This window comes from Limanda limanda, chromosome 1, assembly GCF_963576545.1.
Source record: "Limanda limanda chromosome 1, fLimLim1.1, whole genome shotgun sequence".
Lineage (NCBI taxonomy): Eukaryota > Metazoa > Chordata > Actinopteri > Pleuronectiformes > Pleuronectidae > Limanda > Limanda limanda.
Genome location: NC_083636.1, coordinates 27,646,009 through 27,673,292, shown reverse-complemented (window position 1 = coordinate 27,673,292; position 27,284 = coordinate 27,646,009). Strand labels below are relative to the sequence as shown.

General features: G+C 40.9%; 1 protein-coding gene across 1 annotated transcript; it reads left to right on the top strand.

Annotated features, from left to right (window-relative positions):
- The first annotated feature begins 2,316 nt into the window (after positions 1–2,316).
- On the top strand, positions 2,317–25,719 carry LOC133008266 (tenascin-like). Its single transcript, XM_061075789.1, has 28 exons — positions 2,317–2,794; positions 3,429–4,742; positions 5,084–5,347; positions 5,442–5,557; positions 6,150–6,303; positions 7,994–8,263; positions 8,959–9,144; positions 9,251–9,340; positions 9,708–9,971; positions 10,715–11,113; positions 12,382–12,828; positions 13,765–14,040; positions 15,515–15,787; positions 15,909–16,181; positions 16,271–16,543; positions 17,311–17,619; positions 18,589–18,861; positions 19,109–19,231; positions 19,806–19,949; positions 20,086–20,205; positions 20,406–20,549; positions 21,469–21,599; positions 22,030–22,162; positions 23,130–23,281; positions 23,461–23,557; positions 23,651–23,812; positions 24,835–24,998; positions 25,609–25,719. The coding sequence occupies exons 1-28, from the start codon at positions 2,317–2,319 to the stop codon at positions 25,717–25,719; spliced, it is 7,140 nt and encodes a 2,379-aa protein (XP_060931772.1).
- Positions 25,720–27,284: the final 1,565 nt, after the last annotated feature.

The following is a 27,284-nucleotide window of genomic DNA, read 5'->3' as shown; positions in this document are numbered from 1 at the left end:
CGTTTCCAGGCGATTTCGTGAGAACTCTTGAGTGCACCACATGCCTTTTCATTTCTGCTGTATAACTGCATGAGTGATTCCTTCGTGGAAGTCATTTCTCACTGGTTTGTGTGTGCGAGCACTGTCAGCAACTCTCGTGCAAAAGAATCCGTAAATCTATCACTAGCAGAGACCTAACCCCTTTATAGAGGTGTAGTTGTCTACCTCCCAGACATAGCATCTGACAAAAGGGTGAACAAAAGGGCAAACATCCTTTGAGGTGGATAGACAGGTAGATGGATAGAAAGATAAGATAGATACAGACAGAGAAGCTAGAGATAGATGTATATTTGTATTATTTTTTTGCGTCTGTAGCATGTTACAAAAATCAACACACCGATGGGCAGGAAAGGTTTTGCAAATTGTCAGGAGAAACTCACTCTGATATTTGCGTTCTCACATACAGCTCCTCTGGATAACTTCAGGATATTATCTCGGGTTCAGTGCATATCTACATTGCAGCTTTGCTTTTTTTGGTGAGTCTGTAATGATAACGGCATCACTGCTTTTGGAAACTGTGAAAGTGACCTGCAGTTATTAAGCCGCAGTCACAGCTGCAAAAAGAGCTGTTTATTCAAGATTCAGTGAAGCTGGATCTGAACTAGAGAATCAGTTGCCATTGTCGTGAACACACCCAGTGTCACGAACACAACGTCACTTTTGTTGATGAGTCCCAGCTACTGCTACACTGCACTGGTGGTCTGTTTATTCAAAGTTAATTTATATTGAATGTAAAATTTTGCACAAAATTTGACACTGCAGTTCCTTCAGCCCTGAAAAAAACACATACAAAATGTGAAGGTGATAAGAGGAACAGTTCTCGAGAAATACAAGGCCCAAATACACAGGCAAAGATTAACTAAATAAGATATCATATCATTGTATCATAAAAATAATAAATCAAGCTGTTTCCAGTAGTTAAGAGGAAGCCGGTTCACTCCTGTGCTCACCCAGGTCTTTTGGAAACTCAGCAATGAAGGAGGCTTTCCCACGCTCAGGATGAAGCTAGTCATTATTTCGAGTTTGTCTACCACAAATTATAGTGTTCCTCCTGTCCAGCTGATGAAGTCATCTGAGGGATTCGTCGGCGAATAAAATTAGTGTCTACAGGATTATTCTTCAGGTTTTCACATTATTCTACCCCATTATATGTATAAATACAGCAGTGTTAATACACTGCAACATGAAAAACAGCTGAAGTGCAGCAGTAATGTGAAAGAAGTTGATGTGCCAACACAAGTGTGGATACTTTCGTATTAAATCCTTTCTTAATCAGCAATACATGTTCTCTGTCTCCCTAATTTATTACTCTACTCTAAAAGTAATAAATTGAATTAGTCGCGGCAATTTATCAGGGCTGGGTACGGCTGTTTCTTGCATTTTGTACAGTACTGTTTTTATTTATTGTATCTCCAACACTGCAGACTAAAGAGCAGCTGGTTTCAATGTTACGCTTTTGTATCTTCAGCTCTGTTGTGTAGTGATGTAGAGTCTTGCAGTTTTCTGTTGTTAGTGAAGTTTGGAGGTTGACTACTTTTGCCATGTCTGAAGGACAATGTGTTTGTGGTTAGTTTGTTTCATAAACGGGGGGTGCTGCATTTTTTAGACTGCATTCTCTTGGAAGTCCTGGAAGACCAATCAGGATGTGACGTGAGTGAGAATGCTGGATAGTTTTGGAACACTGCCACATCCGTAATCCAGCTTCAGATAGGTTGGGGGGTGAGAATGTGCATGCATAATATGTCAGTGAATTGTGAACCCTTCAACCAAAGTTTTCTTTTGTCATCTTTGAATAGTTTCACAAGACTTTGAGAAGTTTCTGGACAACCAATCTAATCCTGTTAATCATTTGAACCTCCAAATATAAATGACAAAATCGTGATCATGACATACATTATGGATCAAAACTGTCTTAACTGAACTTCATTTATTCATTCAGCTCCTCCCTCTCTTTAGGGGTTGCATCCAATTTAAAGCCAAAATAATCCCAAATAGCTGATTTTGCATTCTTATTTGCATCAGACTCTCACACACACATACATCTGCAGTAATGTTGCTGGGCTGACAGTGGTCAGTTGTCAAATTTGAGTGTACCGATTGTCTTGCTTGTCTTTCTTTAATGTTGAATATTAAGCATTACAAATTAGATCACATTGAAGTTGCATTTGTCTGTTTGTCTATCTGTTTTCCAGAACCTTCACCATTAACCTGGATCAACCTTTAGTCTGAGGTTAAAGCTGATATTTATTTTTGTAAATTCACATCCTCACACCTACCATGGGTAGAAGAAGCATCCTGGGCTGCTTCCTCCTGACCCTTCTGCTCAGTTTATCAACTGCTGGGCTGGTTAAGAAAATCATACGTCATCGAAGACAGACTTTGATAGCTCCTAAAGAACATAACGTCACCCTTGCCAGCGCAGACCATCCTGTGGTTTTCAACCATGTCTATAACATCAATGTTCCTGCCAGTTCTCTGTGCTCAGTGGACCTGGACGCACCTGAGAGCGCACAGCTTCTTCCTAAAGATTCGCCAGCTTTGTCAGGGGATCACATCACTGAGCACACTGTCGACGGGGAGAACCAGATCGTGTTCACCCACCGCATCAATATACCTCGTAAGGCGTGCGGCTGCGCTGACGACCTGCCCGGCCTGAAAGAGCTCTTGAGCCGCCTGGAGATGCTTGAGGGAGAAGTTTCAGTTTTGAGGGATCAGTGCAACAGCGACAGGCCCTGCTGCAGTGCACAGGTCGCAGGTGGGTGTGATTTCTTTGTCAGTCATATTTGTATATTACAGCAACAACAATAAAATAATCCATTATTTCTATGAATTTGCATTGAAAAGTGCTCCATTAAGAATACCAATGAGTCTCCTCCAGTATAAAGCACATCTGTTCCATCCATTGGTCCAACAGTTCTTTGAAATCCAATGAGGGGGTGTATATTTCTCTGTCATACAGTAGAGGACTGCTCAACTGCTGTAATATCAATGAAAGTAATAAGTCTTCTTTTGTAATGGCCAAAAATAAGCCTTAGACCACATCTAAACGATGCATTCTTGAAGCAGTGGTTTGACATTTTGGGACACAATCGTGTTCACTCTCTTTACAGAGAGTAGGAAGACAGAGTAATGGCACTAAAACAAGAAATAATCCCACTCATAACCTCCCATAAATCTATAACTTTCTGCTATAAAACTTGGATTTTTGCACAGATTAAACCATCTGTTTCCAGCTTAACCACGATAACTGTCTGCTTGGTTGGTGTTTAGTGTATAGACTTATAACAAGATAGCATTTAAATGTATTACCCAACAAGCTGATTGTATTTTAAGAAAAGAGACTTACATTGATTTGTATCAAAAACATTCCTTTACTTTCTTTTTCATAGGTGAACTAGGAACAAAACCTTACTGCAACGGCCATGGAAACTACAGCGCTGACACTTGTGGCTGTGTATGTGAGCATGGCTGGAGGGGACCCAACTGCACTGAGGCCGAGTGTCCCGGTAACTGCCAGGACCGGGGCCGCTGCGTGGACGGAAAGTGTGAGTGCTTCAAGGGCTTCTCTGGAGAGGACTGCACGCTCGAACCCTGCCCTGTGGACTGTGGAGCTTATGGCCTGTGTGTGGAAGGCATTTGCGTTTGCTCAGATGGTTTCTTCGGGGACAACTGCTCTCAGACCAAGTGCCTCAACAACTGCAGAGGCCAAGGCCGTTGTGATAAGGGAGACTGCATATGTGACGAACCCTGGACTGGCCTTGACTGCTCTGAGCTCATGTGTCCCAAAGACTGCTACGACCACGGACGCTGTGTGAACGGTACCTGCTACTGTGATGAAGGCTACGCCGGGGAGGACTGTGGAGAACGCAGTTGTCCTAACAACTGCCAAGGCAACGGTTTCTGTGTTGATGGTCGATGTGTCTGCACTGCCGGCTACAGCGGAGTGGACTGCTCTAAACTCACCTGCCTCAACGACTGTAACGACAGAGGGACGTGCTTCAACGGGATGTGTATCTGCGACGTAGGCTACCAAGGAGAAGACTGCAGCCAGTTAGCATGTCTGAACAACTGTAACAACAGAGGCCAGTGCATAAATGGACAGTGTGCATGCGATGTTGGTTTCCAGGGAGATGATTGCTCTGAGCTGTCTTGTCCCCGCGACTGCCTGCATAGAGGGCGCTGCGTTAACGGCCAGTGTGTGTGTGAAGAAGGCTTCGCTGGCGAGGACTGCAGCATCAGGACCTGCATCTCAAACTGCTATGGCCGCGGCGAGTGCATCGACGGACGCTGCGCCTGTCATGCAGGCTTCACAGGCGAGGACTGCGGTGCGCTGAGCTGCCCTAACAACTGCCAGAACCTTGGCCGCTGCATCGATGGGCAGTGCGTTTGTGATGAAGGCTTCACGGGAGAAGACTGCAGTCAGAAAGCTTGTCCCAACGACTGCCTGGCCAGAGGATACTGCGTCGACGGCAATTGCATGTGTCAGGAGGGGTACTCTGGAAATGACTGCTCTGTGCTCGCCTGTCCAGATAACTGCAATGACAGGGGGCGCTGCATCAACGGGAAGTGCACATGTGAGGGTGGATATGAAGGAGAGAGCTGTACAGAGATCAGCTGCCTCAACAACTGCCAGGACAAAGGCCGCTGTGTGAGCGGTCAGTGCATCTGTGATGAGGGATTCATCGGAGAGGACTGTTTTGAAGGTAAGAAGCTCCGTCCAGTTTGGTCCAAATATACAGAAGAACAGGTTTTTGCCAGTTTCCATGTGTCAACTAGATGTAGTATATAAGCATATCCAGAATGATGTAATTTCCTTCTAGTCTCAAACTTCACTCACCACTCATCCTGAGAAACTATTTCAGTGAATTTAAAATAAGGTTCTAAGCATGTGTGTTGTTGCTGTCTGCACTTTGTTCACACTTTTTTGGCAGTTCTTAACACCACAGCCAGATGTGGCTCTGCAGTTTACATTAGCGTTCAGTTGTTGGACATTTAGTGATTGGGCTTATAAGAAAACGTCAGCAGTTTCTTTTCATTTTTCCAGTGTCTCCTCCAAAGGACCTTATTGTCGGCGAGGTGACCGCTAACACAGTGGACCTGACCTGGACCAATGACATGTTGGTGACAGAATACCTTGTGACGTATGTACCCACCATTCCCGGGGGTCTTCTCCAGGAGAACACAGTGTCTGGGGACAAAACCTCCGCCAATCTCAAAGAGCTTGAACCTGGCATCGAGTATCTGATCAGTGTCTATGCTGTCCTGAGCAACAAGAGGAGTGTCCCTGTCAGCGCCAGGGTGGCCACAGGTACCTCAGAGTCATAGACTCTGCTGGTTTACTGAGAATCACTGTGGAAAAAGATGAATAACTGTTTTGATTATTCTTGTTTCCATCCCTCCAGCTCTGCCACAGCCAGAGGGTTTAAAATTCAAATCAGTGAGAGAGACCTCAGTAGAAGTAACGTGGGACCAGCTGGACATCCCCTTTGACGGCTGGGAGATCTATTTCCGCAACACGGTCAGTCTGCACATCACATTTGAAGGCTTGCCGAGAATTTTATGAACTGACAGGGAAAAAGGGCGAAGTGACAGCCCCTGCTAGTTATTGGAACTGTCAGCAAAACATGGATTTATTTCACTGCCAACCATTCAAATTATTTTGACATATGGAAAACTTCAGTGAGGGCAAATCTGGACGTCTTACAATTTCGGGTAAATCCTTTTTTTGCTTCGAATACAAGCCAGTAACTTTAAAAATAAATTAAAGTGCTTGCTGATAAGAAGTCTTCCTAAAGTGTTCAGGCTCTGCAGAGTTTTTACCAATTTTAAAATGTGTGTTACTTTCCTCCATAGATAGACATGTTCAAAGGAAAAATCCCAAAATATATCTTAACTACTACTTAGTATATTATTTGTTAATACTTTTCAGCAGTAACTCGATTCATTTTACGAGAACCTCTTTTCAAAAACTTCGGGCATTGGAGGAATCTAAATGCCTGGTCTTTGTAGAATAATTAAAACTACCACAGTCAGTACCAGGTCAGTACATGTCTAACCTAATTCCATGTGTGAATGTTTTACATTAGTTTATGCATCATGTGTCTCTGCAGAAAGAAGAAAATGGAAAAGTGGTGAGCACCCTTCCATCCTCTCAAAACCAGTTTCTCCAGTCAGGCTTGGGACCAGGACAAGAGTATGAAGTCTCCATCACCATCATCAAGAATAACACGAGAGGACCCCAAGCATCCAAAACAATCACCACCAGTGAGTTTCACGGTGGAAAAAAAATACATTTTCTCAGCACACTGATTATTTAAAGTCAGTTGGTAAATCAGAGATGCTCAAAAACCTCTTCTGTGTATCCAGCAAATGTTCCTGCTTTGTCTGGCAGCAGTTTGATTGGGTAGAAACAATTTCCACATCACTTGAGCTCGGACTAAAACAGTACTATAATGTCACAGAGTGAAATTCCATAATGAAAAGTAAAAACAGGAAATCCCTGCTGGCTCTCTGTGGTTCCATCTAACAGATTTAAGTGTAATAACTCAAGCAAATTGAATTTCAGTCAAGCACAACCATGTCATAGTTCTCTCTAAATCTTCCACTTAGCTCTTGTCCTCTGCTAGCTGAAACTTTTATTGCGGTATTACTCTGTACGTTTCATTGTGAAATATTTTCAGTTGCTAATGCAGTCAGTACAACACACCAGGCTAAACAATCATCTTTGTGCCTGGAAAAGTGATTAAGTTTACAAGTCTGTGTCGATGGACTCCCTGCGTTTTGCACCATTTAATTTCTGATGTCATGTATTTGTATAAGCTGAAACTTGACACAGCTCCCGGAAATGAATGATAGACCTTAGGCTATTTCTTGTATCCCCCGAGGTCCTTTCAGGAAAGCCCCAAAACATAAAATGATGTCTCCTCCACACGTAAACACAGGAGATTTGTCAGATAACACATAGGCACAGTGAAAGGAAACCACATATTTTATATATTTTATGATAGTATTTCCTGTGTTGATCCAAGCTCAGGCTTTCGTCTTATGAGAGAGCCAAGGTGAGTTTTACTTAAGCTGTTTTGTGTACTTCAACTTATTCTCTCTGTCGTACAGACAGAATCTTGGACTTGAAGCCAATTAGACTTAGACCTGTGTTAGCCAGTTGACTTATTATTTTAAAAGCTTTCACTTTGCAACTTTTCCTAAAGATCAGTCTTTTGATAAGCTGTGCACTTCAGGCTTCTCTTCGTGCACAGTGAAAGCTTTACACATGGTACAGTTCATAGCAGCATTTTAGTCTCAGCTTATCTATCTCAAATCTGCATTGTTTGCCAAATCTGCAGTGTGACTCTATTTGAATTCAGTCATACAGGTTTATGCTCCTTAAAATCTAGATGGTTCTCTTTTGTGATTCCCAAATGGTGGACCATGCTAATCGAGGGGCGTCCCCTCTTTGGCTTCAAGAACCTCTTGATGACCAAGAGCACTAACTTCAACTTTTGCTCCTGTACTAGAGTTTAGTGTTGTCTCTCAGTTTTTTGTCACTTTGGATAAAATAATCTGTCAAATGGGTAAATGTAAGTTTGCTTTTCTTCTTAAGAGGCTCTAAGGAATATTGCATTTATTTTGGGAAATTCAGTTACCTTGATAACAGGTAACAGAAAGTTGAAGCTAATATTGCTCGAATCCCCAATATTTTTGATGAATACCAACTATAAAGACCATCAGACACAGGGCGCACACTCATACCTCATCCTTTTAATGCTGCATATGCTTTTGTCTGCAGCTTTAAAAATTGATTTGTGTCAACCATGTTCACGGTTGTGTGGCATTTTTATTGCATGCCACAAATTAACTGTCAGTAATGTTATTACCATATATCTCTCACTCAGTGTACCACTCAAATATTCTTCACTTTTAACACCTGCCACCCTCACATGACCTCCCTCCGCAGAGATTGACGGCCCTCAGCAGGTGGAGGTGAAGGATGTCACGGACTCCTCGGCACTGGTGAGCTGGTCTCAGCCAGTTGTTCCTATGGACAGAGTCACCATGTTTTACAGGCCAACCTCCGACCCCTCAGACGAAAGCAGTGCAGAGATTTTCCCCCCAGACAAGCAATACAGCATTGATGGTCTGAGACCAGACACTGAGTACACAGTGATGCTCTCCTCCAGGAGTGGAAACATAAGCAGTGACCCTGTCGCCACCAATTTCACTACAGGTAGGTTTGTCATAGCAGAAATATTTCCAATTGATTTTGTTTAAATCTGCATATGTAAAAATATATATTTCTTATTTAAAGAATGGCGCACATTACACACACCATGGATAATTGATTGTGGTAAATAGTCAATATTGAAATAAATAAGGCTAGGATATTCTGTATAATTCTTTTTCTCAGCAAATGTACAAAGACCAAAACCAGCAATGAATGTATCCATCTAACACTAGTCTTATATATCTTATTCCTTTGTGCCACAGATATGATATCCAGAAATCATTAAAAACTAACCAGTGAGCGACACTGAATTTCTCTCCCACCTACACTGTTCTACTGCTGTCTATTTGTGAAAAACCTCTATGTCAAGCTGTTTAGGGAAAATATCGAGATTTGTTAAGATATAAATATAGTTAAAAAACTCGAATAAATATTTTAATATTCTTCTTTGAACTGAAACATCAGGTTTTATATATAATATTTTAAAAATATTACAAAATAAACTTCATTGATACCACACAACATGCTAATGAGCTTTTTCACTTAATTAATAATTGTTTTAAGAGGATTTGGGAATGCCCATATATGTTTTTTCATACCGTAAAACGTTGTGGCTCAATGTCTAATAGTAACCGAAATAATACATTTGTTGTCTGCAAATATTAAAAGACTATTTGATTGTTATATTTGTATCTTAGCCCTGGATGCCCCAAGGCACCTGCGGCCCGTTTCTCAGACGGACAGCAGCATCACTCTGGAGTGGACTAACAGTCGGGCTGATGTCGGCAGCTATAGGGTGAAGTACACCCCGATCTCTGGAGCAACTCACGGTGAGGACGTGTTCCTGCGAGGACCAGGAGACACCACAAAAGCTACAATCACTGGTAAGGGTCAGATAGATGAACATTAACTTCATAAAGTATGACCAACCGCAAAACTTAAATCTCTCGTGCCAATGGGTAACTTTTCTTGTGTCTCTCTGTTTGGCAGGGCTGAATCCAGGGGCGGAGTATGGAATCGGTGTTACTGCCATGAAGACAGAGAGAGAGAGCCTCCCAGCCACTACAAATGCAGAAACTGGTGAGAGACACTTCCGGGTCAGCTGCCAAAACACTCGTAGCCTACACGCAGACGTGTACTCTACGCAGAGTCATACGTCATAACCTGACGTGCACCTCCACCAAACATGTAGCCACATTTCGAGGTGACGCATTCCTCGCTTGTTAGCGTTCCATCTCCAGCAGTCTCGCCGCTATTTTTTAATTGAGTTGAAGGAACAAACACAGTCTTCGACATAGTTTCGACACAGAAGCCTTTTAGTGACCAAACAAAACAAATAGAGTGAAAAGTAATTTATGAGATGTGTTGAGTACGCAACACAGGCAGACTTTGCAAGCAGTTAAACATTTATTTATTCTCTTCATATTATTTTTGTCACTTCTGTCAGACATCGATCCTCCCAGAGATTTTGAAGAAGTCGAGTCCACAGAGACCTCCCTCACCTTGAGTTGGGAGAAACCTAGAGCCAAGTTCAGTGGCTACAGGCTGGTATACGTCTCCAGAGATGGCCAGGTCGAGGAGGTGGAGATCCCGGCCACTGCAACGAGCCATGTCGTGACCAGCCTGACTCCGGGAATGGGCTACACTCTCACGTTGACTGCAGAGAGGGGACACAAAAGGAGCACGCCGGTCATCCTGTCTACATCCACAGGTGGGAAGAGAATGATTTGTGACCCAATTGGATCTTTGAATCAATGTCAACAAATGCTTTTATGTCCCCCTCAATTTCAAGGTTTTTGATTCATTTAAAGGGATGGTTCCCTTTTAGCTGGTAAGTTTAGGAGTGTGGGGATCAATAATTGTGATAAAAGTGATTCACAAGAAAAATTGTGTCATCCAGCTTAATTTCACTCATTGATTTAAAAACCTCAGTGTTTAATCCAACGAGTATCAGAGTTCATAACATTATTGGGAATGCACACTGCTGCGGCTTCACGTTAAAAGACTTCAATTGGTGTAACAGAATGACTTTTATTGTGAAGCAGCCATAGAAATGCGTTGTTTGTCACTGAGGTTCATGCTGACCATGATCATTCATTCAGAATGCTTCCACAAGGCAATTTTGTCATCATTTATTTTTGAAAGTGCGTTACAGAAGAAGAGGGAACAGCCACAGGGAGCTGTTAGATGAACAACTTCTCTGCAAATCAGTCATCGTTGTTACATGTTACATTTACCCTCCCTTGGTTTTACCTCCAGTGATCTCAGTAGTGCTTTTAAATCAATCGGGACTTAAATCTTAAGGATTCAATCTTTGAAAACTGGGTTTTGGAATCAAAATTAAAGAGATCTAATGCCTGGAAATACATTTTCAGCCAATTGATAGAAAGAAATGACATGCACCTCTACCTAATCGATGCTGTCTTGATTTGTCCTTTTTTGTTTTTCTTTTAGCCTCTTTCACATTTTATTTAGCCGACTCAGACGACGCTGAGCTAACAACTCCTACAGGCTCGGAGGACAATGTGATTAGCTTTGTGAATTTAGAGCCCTCTGAGTCCCAGTTCTCTGGGATGGAGCCTGAGGATGAGCTCGGAACGCTGACTGTTTCAGGCATCGGGTCTGATGGATTTGACCTCTCATGGAAACTAAAGGCTCATAGTCTTTATGATAGCTTTGCAGTAGAATATAAAGACCCTCAGCGATTATGGGATGTGAAAGAGGTCCATCTCCCTGGAAATGCCACTGGCTCTAGACTTGAAGGCCTGGCGGCAGCGACAGAGTATCAGATAAAACTTTATGGAATAACCAGTAGCCAGAGATCTGCGCTACTTGAAGCTGTTGCAGTCACAGGTATACTAAGCTTGTCTTTGACTGAATATTGACACTTTTGTCACCGTCTCTTTTCAGTTTAAATTTTGCTGACCTGACATTAAATCCGTACTGAGCGATCCGATCACAAGTGCCAAGTTCAGGTCTGAATTCCCGAACAAAATGAAATGAATACCCAAATGTGTCCTGAGTGCATCCTGTGATCTCATCACTCAGACCATGTTTGCCGGTGGTCTTGGATGTATGTCACCACATTATTTTCACTGTGTGAATTTGAATGCATCCTGGGCCACTGCCTACTTGACTAATGTTCTCTGACCCGCTACAGTTTCATGATAAATCAGACTCATTTTTGAGATCCGATCACATCAGCCGCATTCAGGACGCATATTAATGTCAGGTGTGAACAAACCAACCTAAATTCTGACCGCTTGTGATTTTATCTCTGAGGACGGATGTAAATACCAGGTCTGATAAACTCAGATAGTTTCTGAGATCAGAGTAGTGACATGATTTGCATGCTGGCTAACCCTCATCAGTAAACCTATAGCCTGATACAGTATGATGACAAAACCCTTCATTTTCATAAAAACTCATTCAACCTCATCTTTCCAAGGCTTCAGCACTGCTGCAAAATGTTGCTGGAACAAATTCAACTACAGGAAGATATCTACAGTCTTCTCCCTGAGTCGTTGTTGCCTTCCGATACATTGGGTTACAGTGCACTGGCTGCACTCATTACTTCCTGCATTTGAACTTGTAAATGCAACCATTTCTGTCTCTGAAAGCCATCATCTCCATCCACCTCATTCTTTGAGTTCTGTCACATTTATAAAATTGAATGATTCTCTTCCAGTCAGAGAAAATTAAACCACAGGTCACTCGCATGCCAAACCAGTGACTTGACAGTCCCTCTTTAGTTCAGCAGGAACATAATGGCTGTGCATGGCTTTTTCATGAAGACTACTGTGTACCTCCACTGTGGTGGGCTACTCAGAACCTTCAAAGAATTAACAGCACGGACTCAGGTGCTGTTAATGCCTTAGCTGTTGCTTTATGATATAAACCAGGATCCTGGAAAAAACGTGATAATAATACATTTTTGAGATAAGAAGATATGATGAAAGCTCAAGTCTACATGTTAGCTCATGGACGGATTTACATTTATTCTATTATGTGCAAAAATTATGTTTTGATGTTATTCCAGTTTTTCATTGCAGGTTCCTTATTCACTTCTCAGCAGAGCCAGTAACACATTTAATACCATAACCTACTTTTTTTCACTGTAGCACCCGAGCCTACCTCCCCAGATGTACTTGCGCTGAGTATAAAAGAAGCCACAACAACCTCACAGTCTGCTCTGGATAATGACACAATTCAAACCACAGATCCCCTCCAAGCCGTAAACACTGAGGCTCCTTCCACCTCTGATACTGTTGTGATGAGCTCAGGTGCTGAAAGCTCAAACCTGGATGTACTTGGGAACCTCGAAATCACAAATGTTACCTCAGCTAGTGTAAGCCTGGCTTGGTCGGCGCCCAACGAGGCGTTCGAGAGCTTTATGGTGGAGCTCAGTTCTCCATCAGGGGTGACACAAGCTCATGTGACCACATTACCGGGAAATGTGAGGAAGGCTGAAATAGAGGGTTTGACCCCCTCAACACATTATGATGTTACATTACAAGGGCTTGTGGATGGGAATCGATCTTTGCCTCTCAAAGTTTTAGCCACTACAGGTACATGAAGCAGATACTTCATACATTCATCAGAACCCATCACCATCATCTTATGAATTCCTTTTTGTGCTCTAAATATTTTAGGATGACTGCATGTGAAACGTTTTTTCCACAGATGACTGTATTTTATTTGTACTTTTATTTTAAAGTATCATCTTTCATTTGATATTTGTGCTGCTTAAACCTCTGATGGAATGTACAATGGTGTGTCAGGGCCAACAACTGAGCGTGAGATTTTTAAATTAAATTCATAGTAGTGAGAAAAATTATAATATTTCAAGAGTCGTAATGATATAATACTTTTTTTTCTGCAATATCTCAAGAATACTGTTGTAATGCAGCAATCAAACAAGATAATAATTTATTATATTGCAAGAAAAAAAGAATAATATTTAATAAGAAAGTTTTAGTTATATTATTTTGGGATTAAACGTTTCATTTTACAAAACTAAAGTCATACATTTCCAGATTCAAGTTTAGTCCTCAAGATTAGTCCTGCTCAATTTTTTTTTTTTTAATTGTATATCAAGATCAAAGTTGATATTTTGTATTATTCTTATTATGAGTCTTGTCAAAAGTTTTCAAGAATATGGTTTTAATTGGGTAGGCCTCAAGTTATAAATTAAAGATTATGACAGACATTTTCAATATTTCAAGATTCAAATATTGAATTGCCAACATTTTTCTAACTTAATATATTATATTTTATAAAATAATATAATTTTTTTATTCTCATAAATTTCCAATTTTATCTTGAAATATTCCAACTTTTTTGACACAATTTTATATATCCTGTGTAATAGTTAAATTTAAATTTCAAAGTCTGGCCCTGATAATCTGTTGTACCTTATTATAAATAATATACCTTATGTGACAGTTATGTTTATAATCCATCTTGCTTTTCAGTTGACCCACTGTGATATTTTTATCTCCCAGAGGAGCTGAAGCCCATGGTGGTGAACCTCACCATCTCTGACATTACATGGGACAGCTTCACTGCCTCCTGGAGCCCCACAGTGGGGCACTTTGACAGCTTTGTCATTGAGGTAACAAACTTGGAGAATTTCGCAGAGAGCCAGAACCTCTCACTGTCTGGAGACGCTTTCAGCCTGGACATCTCCGGGCTGAATCCCAACACCAGCTACCTGGTTGGCCTGTACGGGATGTATCAGGACTCCTTCCTTGAGCCTGTGTACAGTGAAGCCACCACAGGTACCTGCAACTTCAAGTGTTGCAGAGTTTTATCCTCTTTAACTCTTTAACTTTCTTATTTTCCTTCAATTTTCAACAACTCTCAATTAGAATCTGTGAAGCATACACAGCCACATACAAGACCCAATCTGTTGGGTCGACATTTCGCTGCATGAATCAAGAGCAACATAATAACCTAATTCCTGTGACTCTCCAACACAGTGAACTGAACTGCTTCCTCCTAACCAACATGCCATGAACCGTTCTTTACCCTCCAGCCACTGTTTCTGTCTCGTTGAGAGAGGGCAGGGTGATTGGCGCCCGCGCCTCATCACCGGGCCAAGCAAACGCCCCTCAAATGTTCACCCTTTACCCCCGGACTGCTGCCTCCATCCCAGTTACCAAAGTGCATGAAGCCCCCATTCCCCCTCCCCCGCCCTCAATCATCCCCTGCATCGTGGTCCGGTTTGATGCTGATGTGCTGCAATGATTGCAAAGGCAAACTTCCACCCTCCACTGCCTGTCACCCAGTGACAGCGTGACCATCTCATCCCCTCCCACCAACCCTCATTCAGTGTGTAATTGATTAACCTTGAAGGATCATTTGCCCGTGAATGTGTTCAGTAAGTGCTCACAGTATGCGTGAGTTTCAGTGGCGTTTGAGCTCTGTTAGTTTGTGTGAATGACGCTGGCATAATTTAGTTTAGTCGATTCTGATAAAGTTGGTTTTCACAGAACTTAAAAGTAAATATCCTAATTTCCTTTTGAACTACTAGGTGGCAAATGATTAAAACTTCTTGTCTATCTCAAGGTAAAATGCTAATATTTCATCTGCAGTTAACACTAACGCTATTTTGATTTACATCTGATTGATGCCTAAATTGTCTTCTGCACGCTTGCATGTTACTGACGATATAGTTGTTGCATGTAAAGAGATGTTGTAGCCAGTTTATCTTCCTCTGGGGCAGCCCTACTCTGCTGGGAACTGCTCTCCTGCCACATTATTGATTCTGTACTCGGATCAAATCTTGCTCCATATGCATGAAAAATACTTTTAGTCCTATTTAATTTCTTCCTTAACAACATTTTCACATTTAAATCAACACTTGCAGGCCAATATTCTGCAGCTATTTACCATGATGGCTTTTTGTGTCTTTCTTCTTGGAGTTTGATTGTAATCCAGCTTATCATTATCAGTGTTATGAAAGAAAATAGGTTTAAAGGGTTTACAATTCAAGCTGTTAGTAATGGTGGGGGGCTTTCGATATGCATTTAATGCAAAAACCTTTGCATGTATTTATATCTGTATGAAGCCACTCAGACTACAAGGGATTGCAAGTTGGTGGTGGTGAGTTTCCTGTAACATTATAAATATTTTTATTTGATGAATCAAACCAACAAGCCACCGGCCACAGATTTTCTTTATATTTTCGTTTGACGTTTGTGTTCTGCAGAGGGGTTCTGATGAAAATCTAATAATGCTTTCTTTCTTTAGTGAATCAGCCGGTGCTTGGCAAACTATATATCTCAAACTTAACGTCAGAGAGCTTTTCTATCCAGTGGAACGCCACTGAAGGAGAGTTTGATGGTTTTATCATGGAGATAATTGATTCTGATTGGCTGATGGAGCCAAAGGAATATAACATTTCCCACAATGATAAGTCCAGCAATGTCAGAGGGCTCAGGCCCAGCACTGATTACATAGCCTACCTCTATGGGACGTACAAGGGATCCCGAACCAGTGCTGTCAGTATTGTTGCGTCAACAGGTATTTAGATTTTTTTCTCCGTGTCTGACCTGTATGCATACACTGGACATTTAAAAAAGATACAAATACATGTTTTCTATTGCAAAAAATAAAACTATACTATATTTTCTCTCCCCTGTAGCTGAAGAGCCTGATTTGTCCAGGCTAGTTGTTTCTAACATTACCTCAGACAGATTCTTTCTGTCGTGGCGGACAAGAGAGAAGCCTTTTGATAACTTTATAGTAGAAGTCAGGGAGTGTGCTGTGCCCTCTCAGGCAATGGGGCGCGCTCTGCCAGGAGACGTGCGCTCCACAGTCATGGCCGGGCTCAAAGCCAGCACAAGCTACAACATAAAGCTGTACGCTAGCACTGGTGGCCAGAATACACATCCTCTATTTGCTGTAGCTTCAACAGGTATTGCATCACATGCGCTTCTAGACACATTGGTGGTTGTAGGTATCAGCACAACTTCACTGAAAAGCCGTGTTCTGTTTTTCATTTAGAGGATCACCCACAGTTGGGGCCCATAGCTGCTTCATCTGCGAGTCCACATAATCTCAGCTTGTCCTGGAGCACTGTGTCAGGCCATTTTGATGGCTTTGTTATCCGGGTCAGTGACTCCGAGCAGCAGTCTGATCCGCTGGAGTTCAGACTTCCTGGTGAAATCCTTAACATGACAGTCTCGAACCTGATGGATGCCACAGGCTATGACATTGAACTGTATGGTATTTCTCACGGGCGCCACACTCCCTCTGTGTTAACCCACGCCGTCACAGGTACTATGTATTTTACTCATATTTTCAACTCCCATCACTCGTAGGTTTAAATGCATTAAGGTCAAACTTGACTTGCATCATAAGCCACTATTATTTATGATATGAATGAAACTATTTAATTTATTGACTTCAAAGAGTTCAGACATGGATGGTTTGCTTTATTTATTCTATTCTGTTAAAGAAACACTATCTTTTGGTAAAAGCTTTCACAAAATCAGCCTGAAATTAGTTTCTCAGATTCCTCATAAAAATATGAAGCCTGGGCAGGGGTTGTGTTGAGTTGCAGTAAAAAGGATGAGCGCTAGGAGTTGATTTCTATTCAGGAAGTGCAAACTTCTCACTCTCAAATTTCTACTTGTCTTCCCATGTTGAGATGAATGTCTTCTTTATGAATGGCAAAGCAGCAGAGGCGATGTTTCATCACATTTTCATTCACTCTGAGCTAAAATCGAAGCCGCTGAATGAAGATTTAAACCTTTGTGTGGGAAAGGCGACGTATCAATCTTTTCACTGTCTGTGGGGGAAATATAAATCGCTACGATGCATTTCAAATTTGCCCTTAATGTGTTGTAGCCATTAAATTCAGGAGATATTCAATTTTTTATAGATGACTATTTTTGTCCCTATAAACTATAAAACCTCACAGGAAGATCAGACTTTATGATTTGCTTTTGCAACCATTGCACACATTACGCACCTAATGGAATCTTATTCCCTTTCCCACATCTGTTCCCGCTCACAATACAATGAAACCCGCTCCCCTCCAGCTTCTTTGCCTAAAGTGGAAAACTTGACCATTTCCAACATAACCCCCTATGGCTTCCGTGTGTCGTGGGAGGTGAAGCAGCAGCTGCAGCAGGAGGATTCACCCCCCTCTAGTGGGGGCTTCAGCCACTTTCACATAGTGGTGACAGACTCCGGTTGGCTGCTGGAGCCTCAGGAGTTCACTGTGCCGGGAAACCAGAGTCACCTGGACATCTGGGGCCTCATCACCGGCATAGGATATGAGCTCAGGCTGACGGGGGTGTCAGAGTCAGGGCTTCTCTCTCGGCCTCTGAATACAGTGGCTGTGACAGGTACCACCCACAGTTCACTGCAAGGCCCCTTGTCTTACTAAAATGTGCAACTACTCTGTGTGTATTGATGGAAAATCATTTAACTTTATGATCTGAATATGAAGTTTCACCATCACAACTTGGCCGCTCTATAAATTGTATATAATTCTGTGGTAATAATGTTCTTTGAATGCTCATTTACCATTGTAAAGGTTTTATTAAGATCTCTTAAAATGATTTTGGCTTGATTATTGATATATTTCAATTAATGCCACTTTTCGATGGTGAGGCTTCAGATCACCCACCTAACTGTAACACAGATTTACAACTCATCTCTTTTCTGATCTATCAATTCCTTTGGTTGGGGGCATTTTCTTTGTATGCAGTTTGTTCCCTGGGAGAAAGAGATGTGGAGCTCCCATTTTTTCCCCCATTTATTCTAATTCCCAAAATATGAGCAAGCATATTAGTTTGTTTTCATATTTTAAAAGGTGTTTTCCTCCAGATTTTTTGGGGGGTTGTAAACCGCATAAGACAAAATGATCAGAAAGTAGGAAAACACTGATACATCAACAGACAATCTGAGCATGAAATGTCTGTTGATTTAACTTCTAATCTCATTTGTGTCATTGTCTTTGAATGCACTGAATGAACCTCGGCCTTGAGGACGCATGGCGACCTCATCTCAATCAGAATTACCTGAAATTCTTCCAACATCAGAAGAAGTTAGAGCCTTTTATAGAATGTGAATCTGTTAACTCACATTAATCAACGTCTAATAAAAAGCATATTGTCTGTCTTTTACACTAACCACTATGCCAGAGCATGGCAGCTGGTGGACAAAAACGTCTGCCACCTGGAAACCTTTCTTGTCTTTCGGCTGAACTCTTCCAAACTGAGCCAATGTCTTTGGCCGTCTCTCACAAGTTGATGATTATTTCTGGGAAAACACCAAAACCAACACAACGTTCTGTTTCCTTGTCCAACCAGAGGCTGAGCCGGAGGTGGAGCATCTCTTTGTCTCCGACATCACTGCTGACAGCTTCCGTCTGTCGTGGGCGGCAGATGAAGACATGTTTGACAGATTTGTGATTAAAATAAGAGACAGCAAAAAACTATCCCATCCTAAGGAGTACAGTGTCATCGGTGACGAGCGAACCAAGGTTTTAAATGGACTCTTGAGTGGCACTGAGTATGAAATCGAGCTTTATGGTGTCACATTGGACCAACGCTCCCAACCTATTATTGGGGTTGCTCAGACAGGTATATGAACAACACTGCAGCTTGTTTAGTTCTTTATTAACTTCTAAACTCTCTGTGGTTTGGCTTTGCAAAGAACTGAACCCACTGTTCCACTAATCAGATTCCTTCCTTTGCTTTAGGCTCCATGTTTACTGGAAACACTGTCTTAAGTTTATTGTTGTTCTCTTGAGCCAACGCTGTTTTTGGAAATAGTTTATTCACTTGAATTCTCCTTTTCCTGTTTTCCTATCTACATCTGTCTATTCAGGCCTGAGCATACCACTGGGACTTCATTTCTCTGAAGTGACGGATTCTTCTGCCGTAGTTCACTGGTCAATGTCTCCCTCTCCTATTGATAACTACCGCATCGCCTATGTGCCCTTTGAAGGAGGTAAGATGTCGATCAAGGTTTTTGCATTTCTTCTTACAGATAAAAAGTGAAAAAGTGATCAATGATTAGGAACTAAGAGCCGCTCACTTATATGCACCCTTTGAAAATGCAACTTGATGGCAAAAGCCTTTAGTCACCGTTAGTTACCAGCCTTTACTTAGAAACTACTAGCGTTGTTGACTAAGTGTTGGTTGGAAGATGTTAGATCACAGCTTGGAGTTTGGTGAGTTAGTTCATCAGTTATATAACTTGGGGCCAGACAGGCTGAGCTTTAAAGGCTAGTAAAATTATTGTAATATCAATCTTAGATTTAATTTGCAGCCAATGAGGGGAGGCGAGGATTGGAGAGATATGGGCCCGATAATCAAATAATCAAATTGTATTTTTATAGCCCATATTCATAAACCACAGTTTGGGCAAATCTTAGGGCTTAACAAGGTGCAACATCCTCTGTCCTTAACCTTCAACAACAGTAAGGATGCTTGGTGTTGGGTGTGAATATGTTTTTCTAGCTGATTTGAGCACTTCATTTTGATATGTGATGTTATAAATGCAGGGCCTCTCTAACCCACAGGAAGCCCGATGACAGTGACTGTAGACGGCAGTGTGTTTGAGGCTGTGCTGCCCAACATGATCCCTGGCAAAACCTACCAAGTGACTGTCAGTGCTGTGAAAGGTCTGGAGGAAAGCGACCCCAGCACCAACACTGTAACCACAGGTTTGCTTTGTTTCTTTCTCAATTGATGTCTGTAACCTTTGCGTCAGCCCCTCTTACTTATAACTGCATTGGCATCAGATTCTAGAAAATGTAATTGAATCCATTTCCTCTTTGTGTTCCTGTTTGTGTCTTCCAGCTCTGGACAGACCTCAGGGCCTGACTGCAGTTAATGTCACAGACACATCGGCCCTGCTGCTGTGGCAACCGTCTGTGGCCACAGTCGATGGTTACGTCATCACCTACAGGGCAGATTCAGGTGAGATTGTTTTTCTGTAATGTTGTTTATCTTCATTACCTCCTAATAAATGCAACAAGAGCGGGTAATTTGAAAGAAACATCTCTACCTCACACATTGCTTTTCTTCTGTCAATTGTTGCAGTGTAGGTCAGTGACTCGCATTTCTTTTTTTTTTCTTTGATCCTGTAATTTTATGAACTGGTGTACCTTGTCTTGCAGCGTCCCCGGTGGTGGAGCATGTTTCTGGAAACACCGTGGAGTTTGAGATGGGCTCCTTAGTTCCTGGAACCCAATACACAGTTGGAGTTCACGCCATGAAAGAAGCTCAGAAGAGTGGATCTGCTGTTACTGAATTCATCACAGGTCGGTCTAGAGAGGAATGTCTGCAAATTGAGAGAATGTGATAATAATGTGATAATAAAGTGTTGGCACACATTGAAGAACCAACAAATAGTTTTCACCTGAATCTACAGCTGTTTCCATTTCAGCTCATTGTTTACCCGTCTGGTCCACAGCTTCACGGTTTAAACCGTCACCATGTGTTGTTTTTCAGCTGCAGAAGGAAAATGTGCCTCAGTAGAGTGCATAATGTAACTCTGCCAAGGCTTAACACATCCTTTAAAATCCTTTTAGCTGAACCAAATTACACAAATTTAGAAATATCAGTCCCCTGGATAGGCCTGATTAAGATCCATAAATATTCCCTAGGACAATGGTGAAATGTTGAAAAACACCCAATCTTGCAATGTTAAAGAAAGTGAAAAATAAATCATGGATCTGCCCCCTTATCTGGATCCACACCAAAACTAAAAATTTATTTTGGTGTACTATCTAAAGAGTGAAAACAATCTTTTCTTACCATTTCTTTCCTGATAAATACCTGGTGAGTTCAACACCAGGTAAATAGAGAAGCCAAAATAAATATTTTAATAAAAATCCAATTTGTATCTTAAGAGCACCTTAAGGCTTGCTGGATTAAGTGCACTACTTGGTGTCTTCATGTGTTTTTGCACTCACTGTCCTCTACCTGCTCAGCAACAAACAGCAGGCAGACTGTCAGAGAGCAGCTGGTGAACATGATTGAGCCTAAATCATCTGAAGAATTTAACAGAGCTGAGAGAGTGAACATCGGACTCCAAATTAATGATATTGTGTAAATTCAACTTTTTGCTAACCGGTTTCTTGTATCTTTTACACTATGTTGATGCTGCACACAGCCAAATAAATCAGTAATTTTAGTTTGAATGAACAATTAATCTGCAGTGTAACTCTTTATTTGCAGATGTGGACCCTCCTCGAGATCTGACAGCTATTAACCTCCAAACTGACAGTGCTACTCTGACATGGAAACCCCCGCAGGCTGCTGTGACCGGTTACACACTCAGCTTCTCTTCTACTGATGGTGTGATCAGGGTACGCTCACACCTGCATCAGTTAAATCACTCTCAGCGATGGTGGTTTCACTTCACAAAGATTGTGTTCATTTTACTGAGGATTCTATTCATGACATTAACTTTCAGATTGATTTCCTTACCTCTTGGCAGACATAACTGAGTTTATTCCAATGGTAAATTAACACCCTTATTGAACTGACACATAATTTGATGCCCATTGTTATTAATGAATGCAACAAAACAAAAATGTACATTATTTTCACTGTTGTTGATGGTCAAGCCAGTTTTGTTGCTTTCTTTACAGCATATTATATAATATTGCAGCTATATATGATATGATTTGATATTATATTATTTGTTATAGAATCTCCAAAATGGTCCTGCTTTTTAGTAACTTTGTTGTGTTTACTTGCGTATTTCTGTGTGTGTGTGTGTGTGTCTGGATTCAGGAAGTGGTGCTGAGCCCGACAGCTTCCTCTTACAGCATGGCTCAGCTCAGTGGTTCCACAGAGTACAGTGTCAAGCTGCAGGCCATCGCTGGGCCCCACAGGAGTCGACATGTAGCCACTGTCTTCATGACCAGTAAGCATGAAAACATCATGCATGTACTTTTTCTATTCATTTGTGTGCAGTGGTCGAACATAGGAACATTTACTGAAGTATTTTCCCTAAGTACAACTTTGAGGTACTTCTATTTTTCAATTCATGCTACTTATTACTTCTATTCCATTTCAATGATAAATATTGAATTTTTTAGTGCACTACATTTATGCAATAGCTATAGTGTCTTTTTTCAGATTAAGATTTTGCATAAAATACATATGATGAGATCATAAAAGAAGATTTAACAATTTGTTTCCACTTGTGACGCTTATAAATACTAGTCATGATGCTTGTCTTTACTCAGAAAACTACAAGTTGACGTCCAGTGACGTTAAAACGTTTGACAATTCGCACAAAAATCTTAAAATCATAGATTCTATATTTATTTTATTATATTGCTCATTTATCATGACCTTTGGTTTGCCAAAACTAAAGGAATACATCAGTTACAGGGACCAGAATAAGTCATATACTTTTGATGACCATTTATTGACAATTTAATTTTAATTTATGGTCATTTTGAATGCAGCGCTTTTACTTAGTATAATATTAGTAGCAGTATACAACCAGTATTTAAATTCTTTTGCCTAAATTAGGCAATTTTCTAACCTCACCCTTGTGGCTGCTACTCTCTTGAAGGGTTAAGCAACAGTCCATGGACACAGCAGAGAGTTAGAACTTCTCCTGACCTAAATTCTTTTCATTAAATTCGATATCCCAGTAACATCACCTGCGCTTATTTTTCATTCTGCCTGAGCAGCTGCTGATGGAAAATCTTTTTCTTTTTCCTTTCTTTCCTTTTTCTCAACCTTCTTCTCTCCAAGGTCCTTTCTCTCACTCAACACAATATACAGTCTTGTGCATTTTCCTGTAATAGGGATAAAGATAAAGCAACTGTGTCCTCTGAGGTCTTGAAGATGATTTTTTTTTAATATGTGTGTTGTAGTTGGACAGTTGTTCAGACGACCCAGGGACTGTGCTCAGATATATCAGAATGGAGAGACAACCTCTGGTCTATACACAATCTATGTGGGAGGAGAGGAGGGCCAGCCCATCCAGGTTTACTGTGACATGACCACAGATGGCGGAGGCTGGACGGTGAGGAATTCAACCTGCTGGAAAGTTTTAACAACCGTTTTGACACCATATTTCATATTGAATTATATCTGATTAAACCAGTTATGCAATGCCTGTTTTTAATGATATACAGCATCACAGTGACCGCGGTCGTGCTTGGTACAATTGTTGTGACACTCATGAAAGTTAGTCCTCCACAGGTTGCCCTCAGACGCCAGAATGGAAAGCTGGAGTTCTTCAGGAACTGGAAGAACTACACCGCTGGCTTTGGTAACATGAATGATGAGTTCTGGCTGGGTAAGAACCCTCGATGTTTAACCCTATTCACTACGCACCTCTCTCCCACTCTCTTGTTATTACCATCTCAGACATATTAAATCTGGTTTGCAGGTCTCTCCAACCTTTATAAAATCACATCCTCTGGTCATTATGAACTTCGAGTGGACTTGAGGGATAAAGGGGAATCAGCCTACGCCCAGTATGACAAGTTCACGCTTGCAGAACCAAGAACACGTTATAAAATCTACATCGGGGCATACAGTGGAACAGCAGGTAGGTTCTACTTTAAGGAGTGGTTGTACATTTTGAGATGAATGTCTAATGGGCTTTTTAGTCTCAAGAGTGAGGAGAGAAGATCCATTATGTAATAAATGTGAGTTTCCATCCACCTGTTTTATTTGCTTTGCACAAAAACAAAATACTTGACTGGAAACATCAGAAGCTCAAGGAAAGAAAAGGCCAAATATAACTAAATGGAAACAGGCTTAGAGTAAATCATCAAGCACAAGTGGCATGATACTTTATTGCCAGCTGAAGAGATGAAAAATGGTTTCAGTATATAATAGTGAGGAAAAAGGATCAATTTGAACCATCATTGTTGATCTGTAGCAGGTCTTCTTCCACTGTAGGTCACCCAACACAAACAAGAGACAGCTGCTCACCAGTACTATTATTTCACTGTTAAATTACTTGATTATAATCTAGACTGGCACTCAGTACATGCTGCCGCCAAGGTACAACAGTCCCCTTCTGAAACGATATTTGAAGTTCCAGATTTTTATTTGGATTAGCAAATCATGAATTTTTTGGAAACGTTTTTCCCTCAAGATCCATGAATTATTCTCTGAGAAATCAAGGAAATGTTGAAAATTTCCCCCAAAAATCTCTCAATGTAAGAGAGAAAGTGACAAAAACATCCTGGATCCACCCCCTGATCCGGATCTGCTCCAAAATCTACTGGATTCTTTCCTGACACATCCTTCCACCAAGTTTCAAGGAAATCCTTTTGGTAGTTCTGCAGATTTTGATGAGAAGAAAGTGTTCCCATCAGATGAGGCCATGTTAGCCGTTTCCTTGTTTCCAGTCTTTATGCAAAGCTTCATACTAAACACACAGACATGAGAGTGCTTTTGATCTTCTCCTCCACATCTCTGTGAATAAATTGAACAGGTATATTTCCAAAAATGTCTATTTGCCTGGTGTAGTTTTTCCAGTAGAACTGAGCTCACATGTTTCTGTGCATTGAGTTAATGATAGAAGGATGAGCTTTACTGATCAGTTCCCATCTTCCTCAGGTGACTCCATGACTTACCACCAGGGTCGACCGTTCTCTACCTATGACAACGACAACGATATCGCTGTCACCAACTGCGCCTTGTCCTACAAAGGTGCCTTTTGGTATAAAAACTGTCATCGCGTCAACCTCATGGGGAAATACGGCGACAGCAGTCACAGTAAGGTATGTACAGTTCCAACATGTTTCCTTTTACTTGTGTCATTACAAGTGCAAAATTAAACAATGACTAAGAAACTTGTCATGGAATCGTGTTTATATTTTTCTATCAGCCCTCAAGATGATGGAGTTGCTCATTCTTATGCCAGTATTTCAAAAATTTCACTTTTTCCTATTTTAATTCCAGTTGTTCTTCTTCCAGATACTGGATGTTTCAGTCAATTCTTCTTTATCAGGGGTTCTGCCTTCCTCTACTTCTCCATAAAAGGCCTTTTCACTTGCTACTATTAGTATTTTACCCAAATATCCATCATACCTTCTTTAGTAAATAAAGTGAAATACAACTTATGATCTTATTTGAAATTGTATTTGTAGTAATGTACTACATCGCATTCCTAAAAACATTTTATCTGATGTTTCCAAAATATGTGTGAGCGAATGACAAATTCCACAAAGTTTAATTCCTGCTTACAATCATACAAACCATCCAACAAACGGACGGAGGTGACAACATAATCCCTCTGAGGATTAACAAATCAGATTCAACAGAAAACTGTGATCCACTTTGGTGAATTGTCGGATGTATGATGTAATGACAGACTCCTCTTTTTCACAGGGGATCAACTGGTTCCACTGGAAAGGCCACGAACACTCAATTGAATTTGCGGAGATGAAGATCAGACCAGCCAACTTCAGAAACTTTGAGAGCAGAAAAAAACGATCATAGACTTGTGAACCCCCTCCACCTCCTCCTCTTTCTCACCTCCTCCTCTGCCTCACCAGGTGTCATGAACTTCGGTGTCCCCTCATCTTTAAGTTCTGTCTAAATTACTCACAAACCAAGGTAATCACACTGAATGTAATCAATTCTGGCTGTGACAAACAAACTTGGTTAATTTACACCAAAGAATCAAACAATTGGTTGATTTTGTGTAATCGCCCCAGTTTGGCACCGTTGTGTGAGTGAATATATATTGTGTGTTCCAGGGAAAAGTAGCTGTTGAGTTTAAGTGTGAATGGATATAATAGTAAATGTGTTATCGAGACCTAAACACCAGTATTCATATAAGAATTAATCATAAAATTGTGTAAATGAATCCACTGAATCAGTAACATGTCAAAGGCACATATAGTCGGGAGGCTTCAGGCCACATCCTTCACATCCGCTGAGGTCATGGGAATTTAACTCAGAGGCATCGTGTGTTGAATTAGTTCAGTTCCTCCATCCTCAGCATTGTTATGTTACAAAAATCCATCAATTAAAATGATAAAAAAATCATTTGATTTATTTCCAAATATTCTCCTAGGTTTTTTTGGAAAGAACCATATAATTTGTGTTATTTGTTAGTAAGTATATTTCAAATAGAGTGATCACTTGTATAAAGGCGAAGGGGGAACAACTGTGAGATTTTTGTTCAGAAGAGATCAGCTGAGCTAGACAGACGTTTTTATGTGTCTGCAAACAAACAACATGCACACAATTCAGTAGTCAGCGGCGGATCTAGGATTTTTCTGTCCCCACAATTTACACAGACCAGTAGAATTCCTTATCAGAAAAAGTCTAGAAAATAAAAAATGTCATATTTATTGTTAATAAGTGATTTACTAATATTTTTAAAGACTACTGAGAGAACAGGGCCACTTTGAGGGCCTTCAAATTTCAGCTGGAGTCAGTGCCCCACTGTACCCATCCCTGGCTCCACCCCTGACAAATGAAGAATAATGTTTCCAATAACAAATTAGTGATAAATATTCACTGGTGTTTAAATGGAGCTAAATCTTTCATGGAAGTTCATCAGTAAGTAAATACTGAACTCTGCTTAGGAACTAAAACGACAATCTGTGAGGTTTGTGTTTTATTCCTGTGATTAGAATCAAACTTCATGGTTCTTTCCCAGAAACTTACACAAAGTTAATGATGAATTAAGGTACCTGTAAACTGAGGCCTACTATATATGTGAATGAAATCATACATTTGAATCATCATAATAAACCTAAAGAAATGTTGCCATATATTAACTGTACAACTGTGCATTTGTAGGCCACTAATACAATTAAAAATGTTATCAGCATATTTTGATTAAAAAAAGAACAAATTGGATGACCTGTAACTTTCAAGACAAATAAAAATGTTGTTTGATAAATGCGTGTGTGAGCCCTTTGTTCCTTAGCACACATTTAAACCGTTTCCATGGTTTCAGTCCAGCAGATGGCAGTGTTTACTCTCTGTTCAACACTGGTTGGGCATGTAGTGTTTGATATATATGGTTTTCTCACGAGCTGCGTTTAAAG